Genomic DNA, 15,453 nt, shown 5'->3' with positions numbered 1-15,453 from the left:
CCCAGCTCCAAAGTGAGATTACTAGGTTTTAATTCCAATTCAGCCACTTACTGCACTTTGGAAGCTTATTGAATTTTTCCTGGGCCTCAGTTTCCCATCTGCAAGTTCCAATTCTATTGCACCCACCTCCTAAGTTCATTGTGAGGATTACATAAGAATAATTCCTTCAAAGTTTTAGCACAGTACCTGACAGACACATCAGGATTTTTTTCCCTAATAACCATTATTGTTAATTTCCAATTTTCTCCCAAATCACTGGTACAGTTTGGTGTTTCTGTTTTCCTTTATGATTGGTATTTTTCAAGTATCTATTTGGGCTGGGGCTGTAGCTCAGTGGTAGAGCACTTGCCTAGCATGTGTGAGGTATGGGGTACGATCCTCAGCACCACATAAAAATAAATAAATCGAATAAAGGTACTGTGAAAAAAATTATTAAAAAATAAAAATGGTTGGGGCTGGGGTTGTGGCTTAGTAGTAGAATACTCGCCTAGTACGTGTGAGGTGCTGGGTTCAATCCTCAGCACCACGTAAAAAATAAATAAACAAAATGAAGGAATTGTGTCCAACTACAACTAAAAAAAATACATATAAAAAAGGTATCTATTTCATTTAGATTTTCAAACATATTAGAATAAAGTGGTATACAGTATTTTTAAGTCTTCATATTGTATTTTAAATGCATTTTACTTTTTCTTATTTAGGTTTTAGAAAAATAGGTGCATGTTATTAGTTTTCTCTACTCTCTTTTTCACTTTTTATGCCTATTGCTCAATCCATGTTTATTCATGCTACTTCCACATTTTCCTGTCTGGCTTTTCCTGGAGTTACTTTTTTGTTCATTTTCTAGTTTTTTATATTGAATTTTTAGTCTGCTTTTCCTTTAAAAAAAAAAAAGAGAAATCATTTAATAATACACATTTGCCTCCACAAAAAGTTCGGCCCATATTCCTTTTTCGGATTTTTAAAATTTTTATTCTTTATTATAATTATTTTATTTCAATTTTGGTTTAATATTTATGGAGTAGCTTTTTTTTTAGAATTTCTTGCCCCTGGTATAAGGTTACTTTTAAAACTTTTTGTAAGTGTGATGTTTCAAATATATAAAAAATATAGGAACACTATACTTTGCATAATTTTTATGTCTCAAATTATTAATTATAGAATGAAATCTAGGTAAACTTTTATCTTAATATATGGAAATTTTTGCAGTGACTCATATAGGACCCAACTTAAAGGTGAATTCTCTATTATGAGGTATAGATTTCATCATTACAAAAAGCTCAGAAACATTGAATAAATTTAATTAATCATGTTTTTGCCTATTTGAACTATTAAGACTGAGAGAATGTTAAGTATTATTGTAGCTATTTTTATTTTATATCTAATAATTTTTCTTTATCTGTTGGAAGATATACTTACCATATTGCCACTATTTTGTTTTTTAATTTCTCAAATTAATTGTTTTTTTCTTAGACTTTGAAAGTTTAATCAGGGTTTTCATAGAAATTTCACAGTAAATTCCTTGATGGGATATTTTTACAGGGGGACAAAACCAATTTGGAATCCAGAATTTTCTTGCTGGGATCTTCAGACTGTTAGTTTAATAATCCCATGTCCATATTTGCCTTTTTGTTCAGTTCTTTGATGAAGAGTCCCACTACCACTGCGCTGTGATACTCAACCTCCCAAAGTCACCTTTCACTGGGTCGTGGAATTTTACTGCCTGCAGCGAACACTACTCTGTATCTCTCTGTCAGAAATATTCAGGTATCAATTGTTATCTAGATATCTAAGGCACTTTATGCTGTTAGAAATATATGGTTCTTTTTTACAAAAATCTTATAAATGAATTCATATGAATTTATAATCATGGGTAAATTATATTGCCTCATTGTGGCAGATTATCTCAAATGGAATGTGATTTTTTTTCAAGTGGCATTCCCATACTTAATAAAATATAAAAATTAAATATAATATGGAATTTTTTAATAGTAGTTGTCTACTGAGTGTAAGTTATGGGTAAATTATGTTCTTTCTACTCTGGTATATTTTTCAAATTTTAGCTTTCATTTTGAGGAAAGGAGAAGAAAAAACAATATTTTAAATGTAATTCAGTACTGTGTAAATATTCACTGTTAAATTCAGCACCAATTTTAAAGTTACAAAGCACTATAAATGGATCACTATGACTTCCTCTAACCCAAACACAAATAAAATGGGTACTTAAAAACAGAAATTATCCATAATTTGTAAAAGATATTACATTGCTTTTCATTGACCATAGAGAGTTTTTAACAAGTACTTAAGAACAATAACAAAAAAAAAATTGTTACACAATGAGAACCTTAAGTATATTTCTTGTACTTCGGCAGTTTTTTTTTCTAAATTGATCTTTACCCATTTGTCCCGCGCTTTTTAGTCACTGCCTTATTCAGATAAATACTATAAAGCAGGAATTCAAATATCTCCTCTTGTAAGTGGCTTTGTGCATTGTTTCAGGGTACTTTGTAAGGGTACTTTGTAAGGGGACACTTTTAATACCTTACCTGGTGAAGCAGTTCAGACAAAGGAAGTATTTGGCACCAAACTGAAATGGTAATCTTATTGCCGACTACTTTTAGAACAACTAAACAAAATCTCGTTCTGATTTTAGAAACCAAATGTTGCAGGTCAGACATTTTGCCTAAGGTACATAGCAAAACATACCTAATTCTCTTACCCCAAAACTTAAAACAAGCAAATAGTCAAGAAATACCTAAAGCAGATTAGTCAGGGAAACATTTGAAAACTTGTCCCATGTCTTGCAGTGCATGTGTGGGATGGTTGTTATTATTGTTTTCTTTTACAGACACTGAAGACAGACAGCCCTTGCAGAACACCTCAAAAACTGTAAAGTATCTTAATAACCTGTACAAAATAATCCCAAAGACACTGACGTGGCTCGACGCCCAAAAGGAGTGCCTGAGGGAGAACATGCACCTGGTGAGCATCACCAACGACTACCAACAGGCATTCCTCGCTGTGCAGGCAGTCCTTCAGAACTCTTCCTTCTGGATTGGACTCTTCAGTCAAGACGTAAGTTTTCAGTTCCAACCACAAGGATTGGATGACAGATGTGACATTTTTATTGTGCATTGCATTTCTTGTAGACTAAAAAAAAAAAAAAAAAAACCAGAGGTTTTAAAATCTGACTCCAGTAAATTTGATGTATATATGTTTTGTGTGTGTGACAATGATCTTTCCACAAGTAAAAGATATAGTGCCTTATTGATTAGATGAAGAAATTGTTCTAGCAGATAAAAATACTTTAGCACTTTGTATTTGTTCTAGCCATAGAGTGAGCTAGATTCAGGAGCTGCCATATCTCTTCAACCAACAGAAAGAAAGAAGAAAAGAATGTAAAAACCAGATGAGATTGTGCATATGGAAGCGCTGTGGATGATATTGAAGGAAACTTTCCATCAGTTTCAAACTCGGCAGAAAAGTTAAGCCATTCTAAAAAGAGATTAGAGTAGTGTATCACATCTCAAGTCCTATTCCTGGGCAGATGACTTGGGTACCTCTCATTTGTTGCACTGCCCAGCAGAGTACTGGTCTCCTATTGATTCCCAGCATTGACATTTATGCAACATGAACAGGGATTGGTATGCAGCTAACTAAGCTTTGGCTCCAGTCAAATGGAGGATTTTTTTTTTAAGCTATCATATTCCTCTCAGCATTGTAGGCATATATGCCTCTCTTCTTGGACACGGTATACGCCACTATACCAAGACAGGTCTAGGACTGCATGGAGAAAATGGAAATGAAGACAATTTAGTCCTGGAACAAACCGAGAATAGAATTGGTAAATGATGGGAAAAAAAGACTTATTGCCAGAAGCTCAATTAAAAGTAGCATTTAGAATTGACTTTCTGGGTTTCTGAGGATTCTGAAATTCACCCCCAAATCAAGCCAGAGCTGCTTTTCCAACCTCCCAGTGTCCACTCTTTCACAGCATTTACTTGCTGTCTTTTTTTTTTTTTTAATTTTTTTTTAATATTTATTTTTTTTTAGTTTTCGGCAGACACAACATCTTTGTTGGTATGTGGTGCTGAGGCTCGAACCCGGGCCGCACTCATGCCAGATGAGCGCACTACCGCTTGAGCCACATCCCCAGCCCTACTTGCTGTCTTTTCAGTGTTTACTGTGCTGTGAAACCTGTCTTTGTTTCTGTTGCAAGGGTGGTAATAAGTTATTACATTTCCTAGTTTCTCTCGCCTTCAATTTGAGAAAATTTTTAAAATGTAGTATATTAAAACAAAAATATTGAAGTCACCATTTAACGGGAAAGTTGCAGTTATTCAAGTACTTAAAAATAAATGTGATTTAGTATTTTGATATGTATCCTTCAACTTATTTTTCTGTCAGTATATATTTATTTTTTAAAACAATTGGGGTCATATTGTTTTATAATGTCTTCTCCCACTTAATGATTTTGTTCTTTTTTTATTCTGTTTTTATGTCACTTATGCTTTTCTTTTCCTTAATTTCCCCTTGATTTTAACATATCCTGTGTAGCTGTATATTATATATCTTCATAACCTTCCCTAAATCTTAAAGAGTATTTCTTAGGATATTAATAAATAATACTTTAGTTTGAGAGCAATGGAAAGATATTGGAAGACTTTAAAGAGAGTGGTAACAATATAAGATTTTTACTGAAGTAAAATGACACTGGGTGAAGGGTGGAGGAGGGAGTGAGCAGTATGCAGATGTGAAGAATAGCTGTTTTCATATGAATTCATACAGGATATGTTCGTCTGACCAAGGCTTGTTTACAGTGTTGGAAGTGTAGCAGTTCTGGGTTAACATCCCTAAGTTGTTAGCTGGCCAGAAGAACAGAGCAAGACACAGGCCATCTTAGGGAATGTCAGGAAGGAACAGGGATCCACATCTACAGAGAATGTCAGCCAGAGGCAAGAATATTGGGAGTTTTCAGTGAATAAGAAGAGCATAATCCTTATAGGAAGTGATCAAAGGAGGTAAAAATACCTACTACCCCCTTCTCATGGCCCTTCCATTTCTAAGAATGCAAGAACAACAGCCTTCCCTTGTGGGTGCTGAAAGGTTATTCCCTTGGAAAAGCCAGGTTTGGATTAAGATCAATTAAGGCCAAGAATTCAGTAAGGAAATATTTGTCACTTTAATTAAGAGATCTTATTTTCAGAAAGGAGACTGAGAGTGGGATGATTTACTAGGAAGGAATGGAGGTTCCAAAGCCTAGGGCCAGGAACTGAGGGAGGTACAGCACAGGGGAAAGAGGGCAAGGCAGTGTGGGTAAGAGTGTAGCAAAATCACACCCCAAAGGCCACATTGAGGCCTTGGGGGCTTAGGAATTGGTTGCTATGGTTACAATTGGACCTCTAGTCAAGAATAGTTCAGAACGAAGCAGCTGGTGCTAAGGCTTGATTGTGTTTGCTGTTTATGGTTCACTAAGGAGCCTATGTCTAGCAAGGCATATGGGCTCAGGAAAGCTTGATTCAGTGTTGGACCAGATCAGCATTGGTTAGATAAGGCCCAGTGCCCTAGTGGCACCATAGGGAAACTCAGTCGGTCCTCTACCCCACAACCCATGCCCTGGACTTCTACTCTGTAAATCCTTTCTCAAGATAGGTGGGTGATCGGGCCCCTGTCAGGATGTACAGACAGGTGTCCCCAGGCTTCTTATCCACCCCAGACTAGATAAGGGAGTAAACTGCCTTTAAAACAAGTGTCAAACAGTAGTGAGAAATTTACAAGGCCTAAGGAGTTAAGAGAAAAGGAACTGGACTGGAGTTGTTGCTCAGTGGTAGTACGCTTGCCTAGCATGTGTAAGGCACTGGGTTCGATTCTCAGCATTGCATGTAAATAAATAAAATAAAGGTCCATTGACAACTAAGAAATTTTTTTTTAAAAAAAGAGAGAAAGGGAACTAATATTTATGTAGCACTGTGGTCCAGCTAATCATTGGGTTACATATTCTAATTAATTATCCCATTAATACTAGCCCCATGAAACTGTCATACTATTTAATAGATGAGAAGATGGAAATTTGGAGAGATAGGCTCACAAATCAAAAGCTAGTAAGTAACCAAACTGAATTCAAAACCAGATATGCTTACCTCCAAAGCCGTTCTTCCCACTGCACCTTTTCATCCTTGCCTACAGCAGTTCTCACTCCATTTTAACTTCCGGTTTCCAACAACCAATAGTTCCGATAATATGTGAGGTAGCAGAGTGTCATGGTGAGAACCATAGATTTTAAGGACTGGCAGCCTGGATTAGAATACCAGCACTATGACTTTGCACACATTACATACCCTCAGTTCCCCTCATCTGTAAAATAGAGGTAATAATAGTACCTCTCTCATGATTGGTATGAGGGTTAAGAAAGTTGATATTTTTAAAACACTTAGAAAAGTGCCTGGGACATACTAAGTGTTATGTGACATGTATCTCTGTTCCTTTCATTAAAATGTTTCCTTTAAAAGTAGAGGGTAAGAGTAATACAAAAGGGATAACATGAGTTTTATCATTTGAAATGTATTTCTGCTCCTTTCAGGATGAGCTCAACTTTGGTTGGTCAGATGGGAAACCTCTTCATTTTAGTCGCTGGGCAGACAACAACAGGCAACTTGAAGACTGTGTAATATTAGACACTGATGGATTCTGGAAAACGGCTGATTGCAATGATAAGCAACCAGGTGCTATTTGCTACTACCCAGGAAGTATGTGGATTTCAAATGTTTTAATGCTTAAATTATTGGTCTTATCAATAGTAAAATTTTGAGTGGCTTTATAAAATTTGATTTTGGAATTATAAAGAAATTATAATGTCCTTTTTATAACAAATTTTGTTGCAAGCATTTGTATTGAAGTAGAATTATTTTAAAATCACGCGTTTTTATTTAACATTTTTATCTTCATTTTTATATCAGTTAACACTTTATTGACATGTAAAGTCCCATTTTTAGCCTCATTTTGCATATATTTTGAATTCATGTTGTTTTAGAAAATCTACTTTTGTTGGAATTCTTTCATAATTCTTAACATAACAACTAACAAACTTTTATGATCCACTGTTAAGATTCAGTTGATTGCAAGTAGCAATGACAAGCTCAAGCTAGCTTAAAGGAGAAGGGAAATTAGAACCCTAGAAATAGGGAAAGAGCTGAGCCTCCTAGGGAATGGAGGTCAGGAACCCAGAGATGTTCCCTTCCACCTGTTTTTCCCTGTGTATCTGCACTCGGTTCTTTATATACTTCCTACTTGTCTCTGCATATAGTGATGTTTGGTGTCTCTTCAACTTTTACTTAATAGATGTAAGTGGAGATGAGTTAATGTTTCAGAATTTCACTTTTTGTATTCTTAGACTGATGGATTTAGCCTGAGTCAGATATACAACCTCTAGACCAATTAGAGGAAAATGATTTTATGACTGTCAGGGGCCTACATTTGTGGGTTTGTGATAGAAAGAACATGCTATTTTAGAGACAAAAGAATTTATTGTGAGGTGGGGAAGATACTGAATGGTCTATACTACATATTAAGCTAATTTGATTTATTGTGAGTAGAGCATATCTATATTTACATCTTCTTAAGTGCACGGCCTTTCATAAAATGAACAAAAAAGCAGACTTTCTAGAGGCTATATTTTAAATTATATTTCTGTTTGATTTGGTTAAAGTAATAACTTAGTTAGAACATCAACTATTTCATTAAACTGTTCCTATAGCCAGGCACCGTGGCACATGCCTGTAATCCCAGTGGCTCGGGAGGCCAAGGCAGGAAGCTCACAAATTCAAGGTCAGCCTCAGCAACTTAGCAAGACCCTGTCTCAAAATAAAAAAAATAAAAAGGGCTAGGGATGTGACTCAGTGGTTGAGTGCCTCTGGATTCAATCCCTGGTACCAAAAATAAATAAATAATAATTAAATTAGAGATGTCAGTAATTAAAAATTTGAAAATGAATTTTTAAAGTTATAGTGAAGTGCTTGTTAATTAATAGTTTTGTATAATTTCTCTAAGGTGGCCCCTTGTACTTGATATTTCATAATGCAGGAAGACAGAAACTGCATTTAATCTAAAAACACCTAATTTTTTACATTCTTATATTTTACAATAGGGGAAAGAAAATTTCTTCCCTACAGAAAGACAGTTTTCAATACATAATATTTGAATATAAACAGAAAAACAAGCATCACCAGGCTATTACTACTTGACTTCCTAAATATTTCTTACAAATTAGTTCTAATGACTATGAACAGGGTTTAACATTTACATCTAAAATTAGAATTTTTATCATTTACTGTTTTTTCTAGATGACACTGAAAAAGAGGTCAAACAAGTCAAAAGTATTAAATGTCCATCTCCTGTTCTAAATACTCCGTGGATATCATTTCAGAACTCTTGCTATAATTTTATGATAACAAAGAATAGACATATGGCAACAACACAGGATGAAGTTCATTCTAAGTGCCAGAAACTGAGTAAGTATATTATACTGTTATTATATTTTGTATCATACTAATTAAAAAAAAACTGTTATAAATATTTCTAATTAGCACTAGTAATTTGATTTAAAAATATTTATCTCCTTATTTCCACATTATGAATGACAATATATAAAATTTTGTGTTTGGTTCCAATGACAAGTATTAAATTAATTTCTTTGTTCATCCATTTGAGAACTAGTCTGTCTTTATATGTGTGAACAAGATGGGTTCATCTTAAGGAAAAGAAATAATACTAGAGAACAGAAAACTGGATGTCAAACAAGCTAGACAAAGGGAAAAGTGAAAAAAGGTTAGTTCAAGTGGTCAAAAGCTTAGAAATAGCACTGAGTAACAGCCATGCTTAAAAGAAATGTACATTTTACACTTTGGGCTCTCAAGACTCGAGATACTTCCTATGAAATCCATTGAAGATTTATGACTTCTATACAACAGAACTTTTGGAACTGTGAACTCTGTGGGAAGTACCTTTGGAAAATATCAAGCCATTATTCCCCAAAGTGTTCTCTGTGTAACATTAGTCTTGAGAGATGTCCTGCAAAACAGATGTCCTCCAAAACCTTTTGTTTGACATTCTCCAAGTCATTAGCCTGTTTTATTTTATTTATTTATTTTTTTGAGAGAGGAGAGAGAATTTTAATATTTATTTTTTAGTTTTCGGCGGACACAACATCCTTGTTTGTATGTGGTGCTGAGGCTCGAACCCGGGCTGCACGCATGCCAGGCGAGCGCGCTACCGCTTGAGCCACATCCCCAGCCCCATTAGCCTATTTTAATACTGGCATAAATGAACTAGTTTATCTCTGTTTAAACCAGTTTGCAAAAATTTTATCCATGTAGATCTTGTCTGAGATGGCCCCTTGCTAATTTCCTGAAATACTAGACTTTGGGGCTGGGGTTGTGGCTCAGCGGTAGAGTGCTTGCCTAGCACGTGTGAGGCACTGGGTTCAATCCTCAGCACCACATAAAAATAAACAAATAAAATAAAGGTATTGTGTCCAACTACAACTTAAAAAAAAAAAAAAGATTAAAAAAAAAGTAGTCTTTTTTTTTTTTTTTTTTAGCCCTAATAGGAAGTTGTCTTACAGTCCATATCAGAGGCTTTTTTTTTTTTTTTTTGGTACCAGGGATTGAACTCAGGGGCACTCAACCACCGAGCCACATCCCCAATTCTATTTTGTATTTTATTTAGAGACAGGGTCCCACTGAATTGCTTAGCACCTTGCCATTGCTGAGGCTGGCTTTGAACTTGCGATCCTTCCAGCCTCCCCAGCTGCTGGGATTATAGATGTGCACTACCATGCCTGGCCAAAGGCTTTTTTTAAATTACAGAGTAATCTCTTGATAATATGTCATTAATGTAGGTGGATTTGTGCCACCTGGATGATGAGCTCTAAATGAGGAAAGTTAAATGAATCAATGTCTAAAATTCTTTACTTGGATACTAGTTTTCCACTACACTGTAGGACCACATTTAATATTTAAATGTTTGAATATTTAATTTATTCATTTTAGTATAATGAGATAGCTTCAGTTTTGTGTCTTTCTAATTTTTCAATATTGCATATGTTTTGAAGAATATTAAATTGGGGAATAAAACTTTCTAAATTTGTCAAACAAAATAAAATGTTCTGGATAATTAATTATTAAAATTATCAACTTTATTATTTAACAGATTCACAATCACACATGTTGAGTATTCGAGATGAAAAGGAGAATAACTTTGTTCTTGAACAACTTCTATACTTCAATTACATGGCTTCATGGGTCATGTTAGGAATAACTTATGAAAGTAAGTTGTAAATCTGCCAATTTTCTCTGTGTATATTAGCCCTTCATTATAGCCTTCTTGTCAAACTGTAGAAGTCTAGTTCTTCAAAGTATGTGATTTATCAATATACAAAAAATATAATTATACAGGGGTTGGGGATATAGCTCTGTGGTAAAACCCTTGCTTAACATGTATGAGGCCCTGTGTTTGATTGCTAGTATTGCCAAAAATTTTTAAAAGCGTAACTATGTACTTGATCTAACTTATACACATACCAAGATAGTTTTTATGTCTCTGCTAATGCCATTGTTATACCTTTACCACCAAGCTAAGAGTTAAATAGTGGAAAAAAATTTCTGTCCTCCACTCTTCCTTCTGGAAACTCAAGACTAACTAAAAATGACCACACTCACATATAAATGTCTAGTACTTACTTTATATCTCAACTAACTATGTGAAATGAATGACAACAGAATTACACTTTTATTAATGTTTCACCTTTGGGTTTATAGCACTGGCTTGAGGTAGGCATAGGGTAATAAGAAACAGGAAAACAACACCCCTGGTCTTACAGAGGAATCGAACATTTGAAAGTAGGACTAAACAACACTAATCCAAAATTTGATTGATGAGAAAATTTTAAAGCACTGCATCTAATATAGGAGACACATGACCAATTTAGAAAGTTACTCAGAGATAAACTGAAAACCATGACAGTTATGCAGTTATACAAAAGAAAATCTTTCTGTGGGCACAAAGTATGGAAAACATACATTTCATCTAGAAGGGGGCACAGGACAAGAAGCCAGAAGTAGGGTAGAAAAGGAAGCTAAGTTACTCAAATCTGACTTTTTTTTTTATAGTTGTAGATGGACAGCATGCCTTTATTATATTTGCTTATTTTTTATATGTGGTGCTGAGGATCAAACCCAGTGCCTCACATGTGCAGGCGAGTGCTCTGAGCCACAACCCCAGCCCAAATCTGACCATTTTAAAAAATGTATGCTTTTTTCTTTGGTAACCTAACTGCTTGATAGGGTTGCCACCATTTTCTTTAAATGTTTATTTATTTATTTAAATGTGAGTTAATGAAGATTAAACTGTGAAGCAATATGTAAGCCTTGATCTGATAATTGAGGATGAGTTAGTTCATCATAGTAGGACTTAATTGGCCCAGTGCTTTTCTTCAATAGCACGTGAGTACAGTTTAAATTTTAGGGGTAAGAAAAAAATGGAGAAAAACATGATAGAATAGACTTTGCCTGAAAGTGACTGAAGAAACAACAGTCTTGTATTGAGCATTAGAAAACAAACCCAGGATTCAGAGATTGAAATTGTGTACTCAGATGTTATTTGTAGTTATATCATCAGAAACAACAGGAAACATATTCTAAGTTCTGTAAAAGATGGTGGAATGTGATGGACATCATTATCCAAAGTACATGTATGAAGACACAAATTGGTGTCAGCATACTTTATATACAATCAAAGATGAAAAATTGTGCTGTATATGTGTAATAAGAATTGTAATGCATTCCACTGTAATTTATTTTTTAAAAAATCAATAAAAAAACACATAAAGCACTTTAAAAATAAGTGTTTTCATATCCAAAGACTTCAGGTTATCTAAACTTTTATAAAATGTATAGGTAACAAAAATTTTACTAAAATATATAGACATATGAAGAGACATAGAAGGATTTTTTCCAAACACTAAATTTGGTTTAAATTTAATTTTTCCTGACTTAATTAATATCCATAAGTCACTGTTTTTAGTTACATTAGAATACTTACAGAATATTTAATTGTATATAGCACTTATAAAAGAGCTTTGGTTTTTAAAACCTTCTGATTTTTCAGCAGTGGGGCCTTGAATAGGAATTACCGAGTCAATATGGCAGCTGAGAGACACTACCAGCTAGGTGAAAAAGTGACCTTTCCTCACAGAAATATATCACTGCCTGTTGTATTGTTTAGAAAACTGGTAACTTTTGAAGATCCAAAAAAGGAAAAAGGAACTGGGAAACTAAGGTGTTATAAAGCAACAAGTAAGAACCAAGTCATACGCACAGCCTTGGGGTGTGAGCTCTTGGTGCCGGCCAATGCTTAGGTGTATTGCTTGCTCCGGGAGATGTTAATCAGTGAAAGGTAGAAGTGACCAGGACTGCAGTGGGTATGGTAGATAATGATGGCATCACTTTTCATTCCAGCCTATAATTTTAACAAACTTAGCATCTTTTTTTTTTTTGAAACTGTTTATTGAGACATGCCTGTACCATATAATCCAGCCACTTACAGTGTATAGTTTAATGGCTTTTAATGCAGTCACAGAGTTGTGCAGCCATCACTGTCTCAAAAAGAAACACCTTACCCATTAGTATTCTCTTCCCGCCCCTCCCCATTCCTTATCAGTCTCAGGACTTCAGCAACCACCAGTCTACTGTTGGTCTCTACAAATTGCCTATTCTAGACAATTCATATAAATGGTGTCATACAATATGTGATATTTGGGGGACTGGCTTCTTTCACTTTAGCGTCAAACTTTCAAAGTTCATCCATATTGTAGCATGTATCAGTATGTCTTTCCTTTCTGTGGCCAAATAATGTCCCATTCTATAGGTATACCATATTTTATTTCCATTCATTAGCTGGTGGATAGTCAGGTTGTTTTTACATTTTTGGTTATTAGGAATAATGCTTCTCTGAACATTCATGTGTAAGTTTTTGTGTGTACATGTTTCTATTTCTCTTGATTTACACCTCAGGTATATAATTCCTAATAAAATATATAAACCCCCTGTCAGATAAATGATGTGCCAGTATTTTCTCCCATCACTTTCATGATAGCACAAATTTTTTTTGTTTTGATGTAGTATGATTTATATATTTTTCCCTTCACTACTTGTGCATGTCTAAGAAGGCTTTGCATATTTTAGGGTCATGAAGACTTATTTCTGTGTTTTATTATAAACGTTTGATAGTTTTGGCTCTTACATTTAGGTCTGTAGCCTATTTTGAGTTAATTTTGTGTGTGTGTGTGTGTGTGTGTGTGTGTGTTGCTAGGGATTGAATCCAGGCATATGAAGCAAGCACTCTACCAACTGAGCTATATCCCCATCCCTTTGAGTTAATTTTGTATGTGGTGACAGCATGGGACACAACCTCATTAGTTTTTGCATGTGGATATCCAGTTGTTCAGCATCATTTTTTTGAGAAAACTATAGTTTCCACATTGAATTTTATTATCTTTCTTTAAATCCATTAAGCAGGAGTAGGCATAATTCTGTAGAGCTTATGTCCAGAGAGAAGATTTCTGTCATAATTTTGTAATATATCCATATTTTTTATAAAATAGCTGTTAATTTCCATTGCAATTAAATACATGTCAGAGAAAGGGATATTTCACAAAAAAATAATAAAACATTAAGTTATTGAAGGATGGAATTATAGGTAAATTTCGATCTTAATGTTTATAATTTATATTTTCCAAATTAGAAATAAGCATGATTTACTGTTATAATCAGAAACTATTTTAAAGAGATATACATAATCATCCAACCTTTTAGAAGGAAGGAAAAGGAGACAGAAAAATCGGTTGTTTGAAATATTAACCCTGTTGTAAGTTTTGATTTAATCTCTAAGCATAGTAAAAATATATACCTTTCTAGATAATTCTCTGATGTGGTTTGATAAGACCATGCTATCTTATACACACTGGCGAGCAGGAAGACCCACTGTAAAAAATGGCAAGTTTTTGGCTGGGTTGAGTACTGACGGCTTCTGGGATATTCAGACCTTTAATGTTGTTGAAGAAACACTCAAATTTTACCAGCACAGCATTCTTGCTTGTAAAATTGAAATGGGTAAGTATGCAAAGGTGGGTTTCCATTCCAAGGAAGGAGAGTATAAGGCGAAGCTGCACAGGTGGGAATCATGCACCTGTGCAGTGAGCTTCATACAGTCCCAGGACAGGTGCTGCACAGGTTACAGAGGAGGAGAAAGCCTGGGGCCCGGGTGTCCTGGCCTCTTCCTGAAGGAGTAAAATGTAGACGGAGAGACATCATTAACCTCCTTGTCGTAGGTAAGATAGTGTTAGATTTTTTGGTACAAACAAAAGAGCTGAACAAAAACAGGAATAATGAAAGCAAGGAATGCCTCCGGGAGGAAGTGACACTTGGTTGGGCCTTAAAGGATGGAGAAGAAAAAAATAAGAAAATAAGAAGGAATGTTTGGGTAGAGATTTGACATTCCAGGCAAAATTAATGTCTCTTGACCTTGCCTAATCCTTAAATAAACCCATTTTGAAATGCATGTTTAAATTTTCACCGCTGAAGACTGCTCTCAGCTCTCAACCTGCTCTCAGCTCTCTGCTGTTACAGAGCACATCACAGTTGCATCCTGGCTGATCAACTCCCCTCATAGTGCTGCAGAAGAGCATCCTGGCATCCTCTCTTATCAGTTACTGGGAGTCCATGTAAATTTTTGCAACCTCAGACACCAGCCTCTCTTCCCTATTTCTAGGCCTCCTCCCAGCCCCCATCTGTTTCCCATTCTTGCTCCTTAAGCATTTTTTTCCTCAGGCTGGACTTCTTAAATTGTCTCCCTGTGTAGAGTACATCCAGCATCATATTTGTACCTTTATTTAAGGTACAAGAAGCTCTTCATTTTCTTCTCTTTTTTCATTTTTAATAAAGTTTTCATTTTAGAATAGCTTTATGAAAAGCTGCACAATATATAATCTCAACCACTCACCCCTGATGTCATTAGCATGGCATATCTGTCACAATGAATAAGCCAGTATTAATACATTGTTATTAGCTAAAGTATCTACATTATTTCCTTAGTTTTTACCAAATGCCTTTTTCTGTTGAGGATTCTATCCAGGATGGCACATTGCATTCAGCCATCACATCCCTTAAGCCTCCCCTTGGTGGTGATGTTTCCTCAGATTTTTGTTGTTTTTGACGACCTTGACGGTTTTCAGGAGCACTGGTGGTGTGTTTTGTAGAAGATCCCTTAGTTGGTTTGGCTGATGTTTTTCTCGTGATTAAACTGGAGCTTTGAGTTAGTAGGGGGACCTCAGATGTAAGGTGCTGTTTTCATCGTGGCATGAATGGTACAAGCAATATGTCTTATCACTGTAGATTTTAA

At 35.1% G+C, this 15,453-nt stretch overlaps 1 protein-coding gene across 2 annotated transcripts in view; it reads left to right on the top strand.

Moving 5' to 3' along the window:
• Ly75 (lymphocyte antigen 75) overlaps window positions 1-15,453 on the top strand; it is a 136,288-nt gene that overhangs the window by 70,313 nt on the left and 50,522 nt on the right. For both annotated transcript variants that reach the window (XM_046462300.2, XM_046462299.2), the window contains exons 24-29: window positions 1,638-1,767; window positions 2,849-3,075; window positions 6,581-6,746; window positions 8,340-8,507; window positions 10,207-10,323; window positions 13,971-14,165. In XM_046462300.2, coding sequence (XP_046318256.1) covers window positions 1,638-1,767; window positions 2,849-3,075; window positions 6,581-6,746; window positions 8,340-8,507; window positions 10,207-10,323; window positions 13,971-14,165 — 1,003 coding nt within the window. The remainder of the gene's footprint in view (window positions 1-1,637; window positions 1,768-2,848; window positions 3,076-6,580; window positions 6,747-8,339; window positions 8,508-10,206; window positions 10,324-13,970; window positions 14,166-15,453) is intronic.

Source organism: Marmota monax, unplaced genomic scaffold (assembly GCF_021218885.2).
Source record: "Marmota monax isolate L192 unplaced genomic scaffold, Marmota_monax_Labrador192_F-V1.1 WCK01_AAM20220418_F8-fsc00129, whole genome shotgun sequence".
Lineage (NCBI taxonomy): Eukaryota > Metazoa > Chordata > Mammalia > Rodentia > Sciuridae > Marmota > Marmota monax.
Note: the sequence above shows the minus strand (reverse complement) of the source record. Positions and strands in the feature narration are given on the sequence as shown.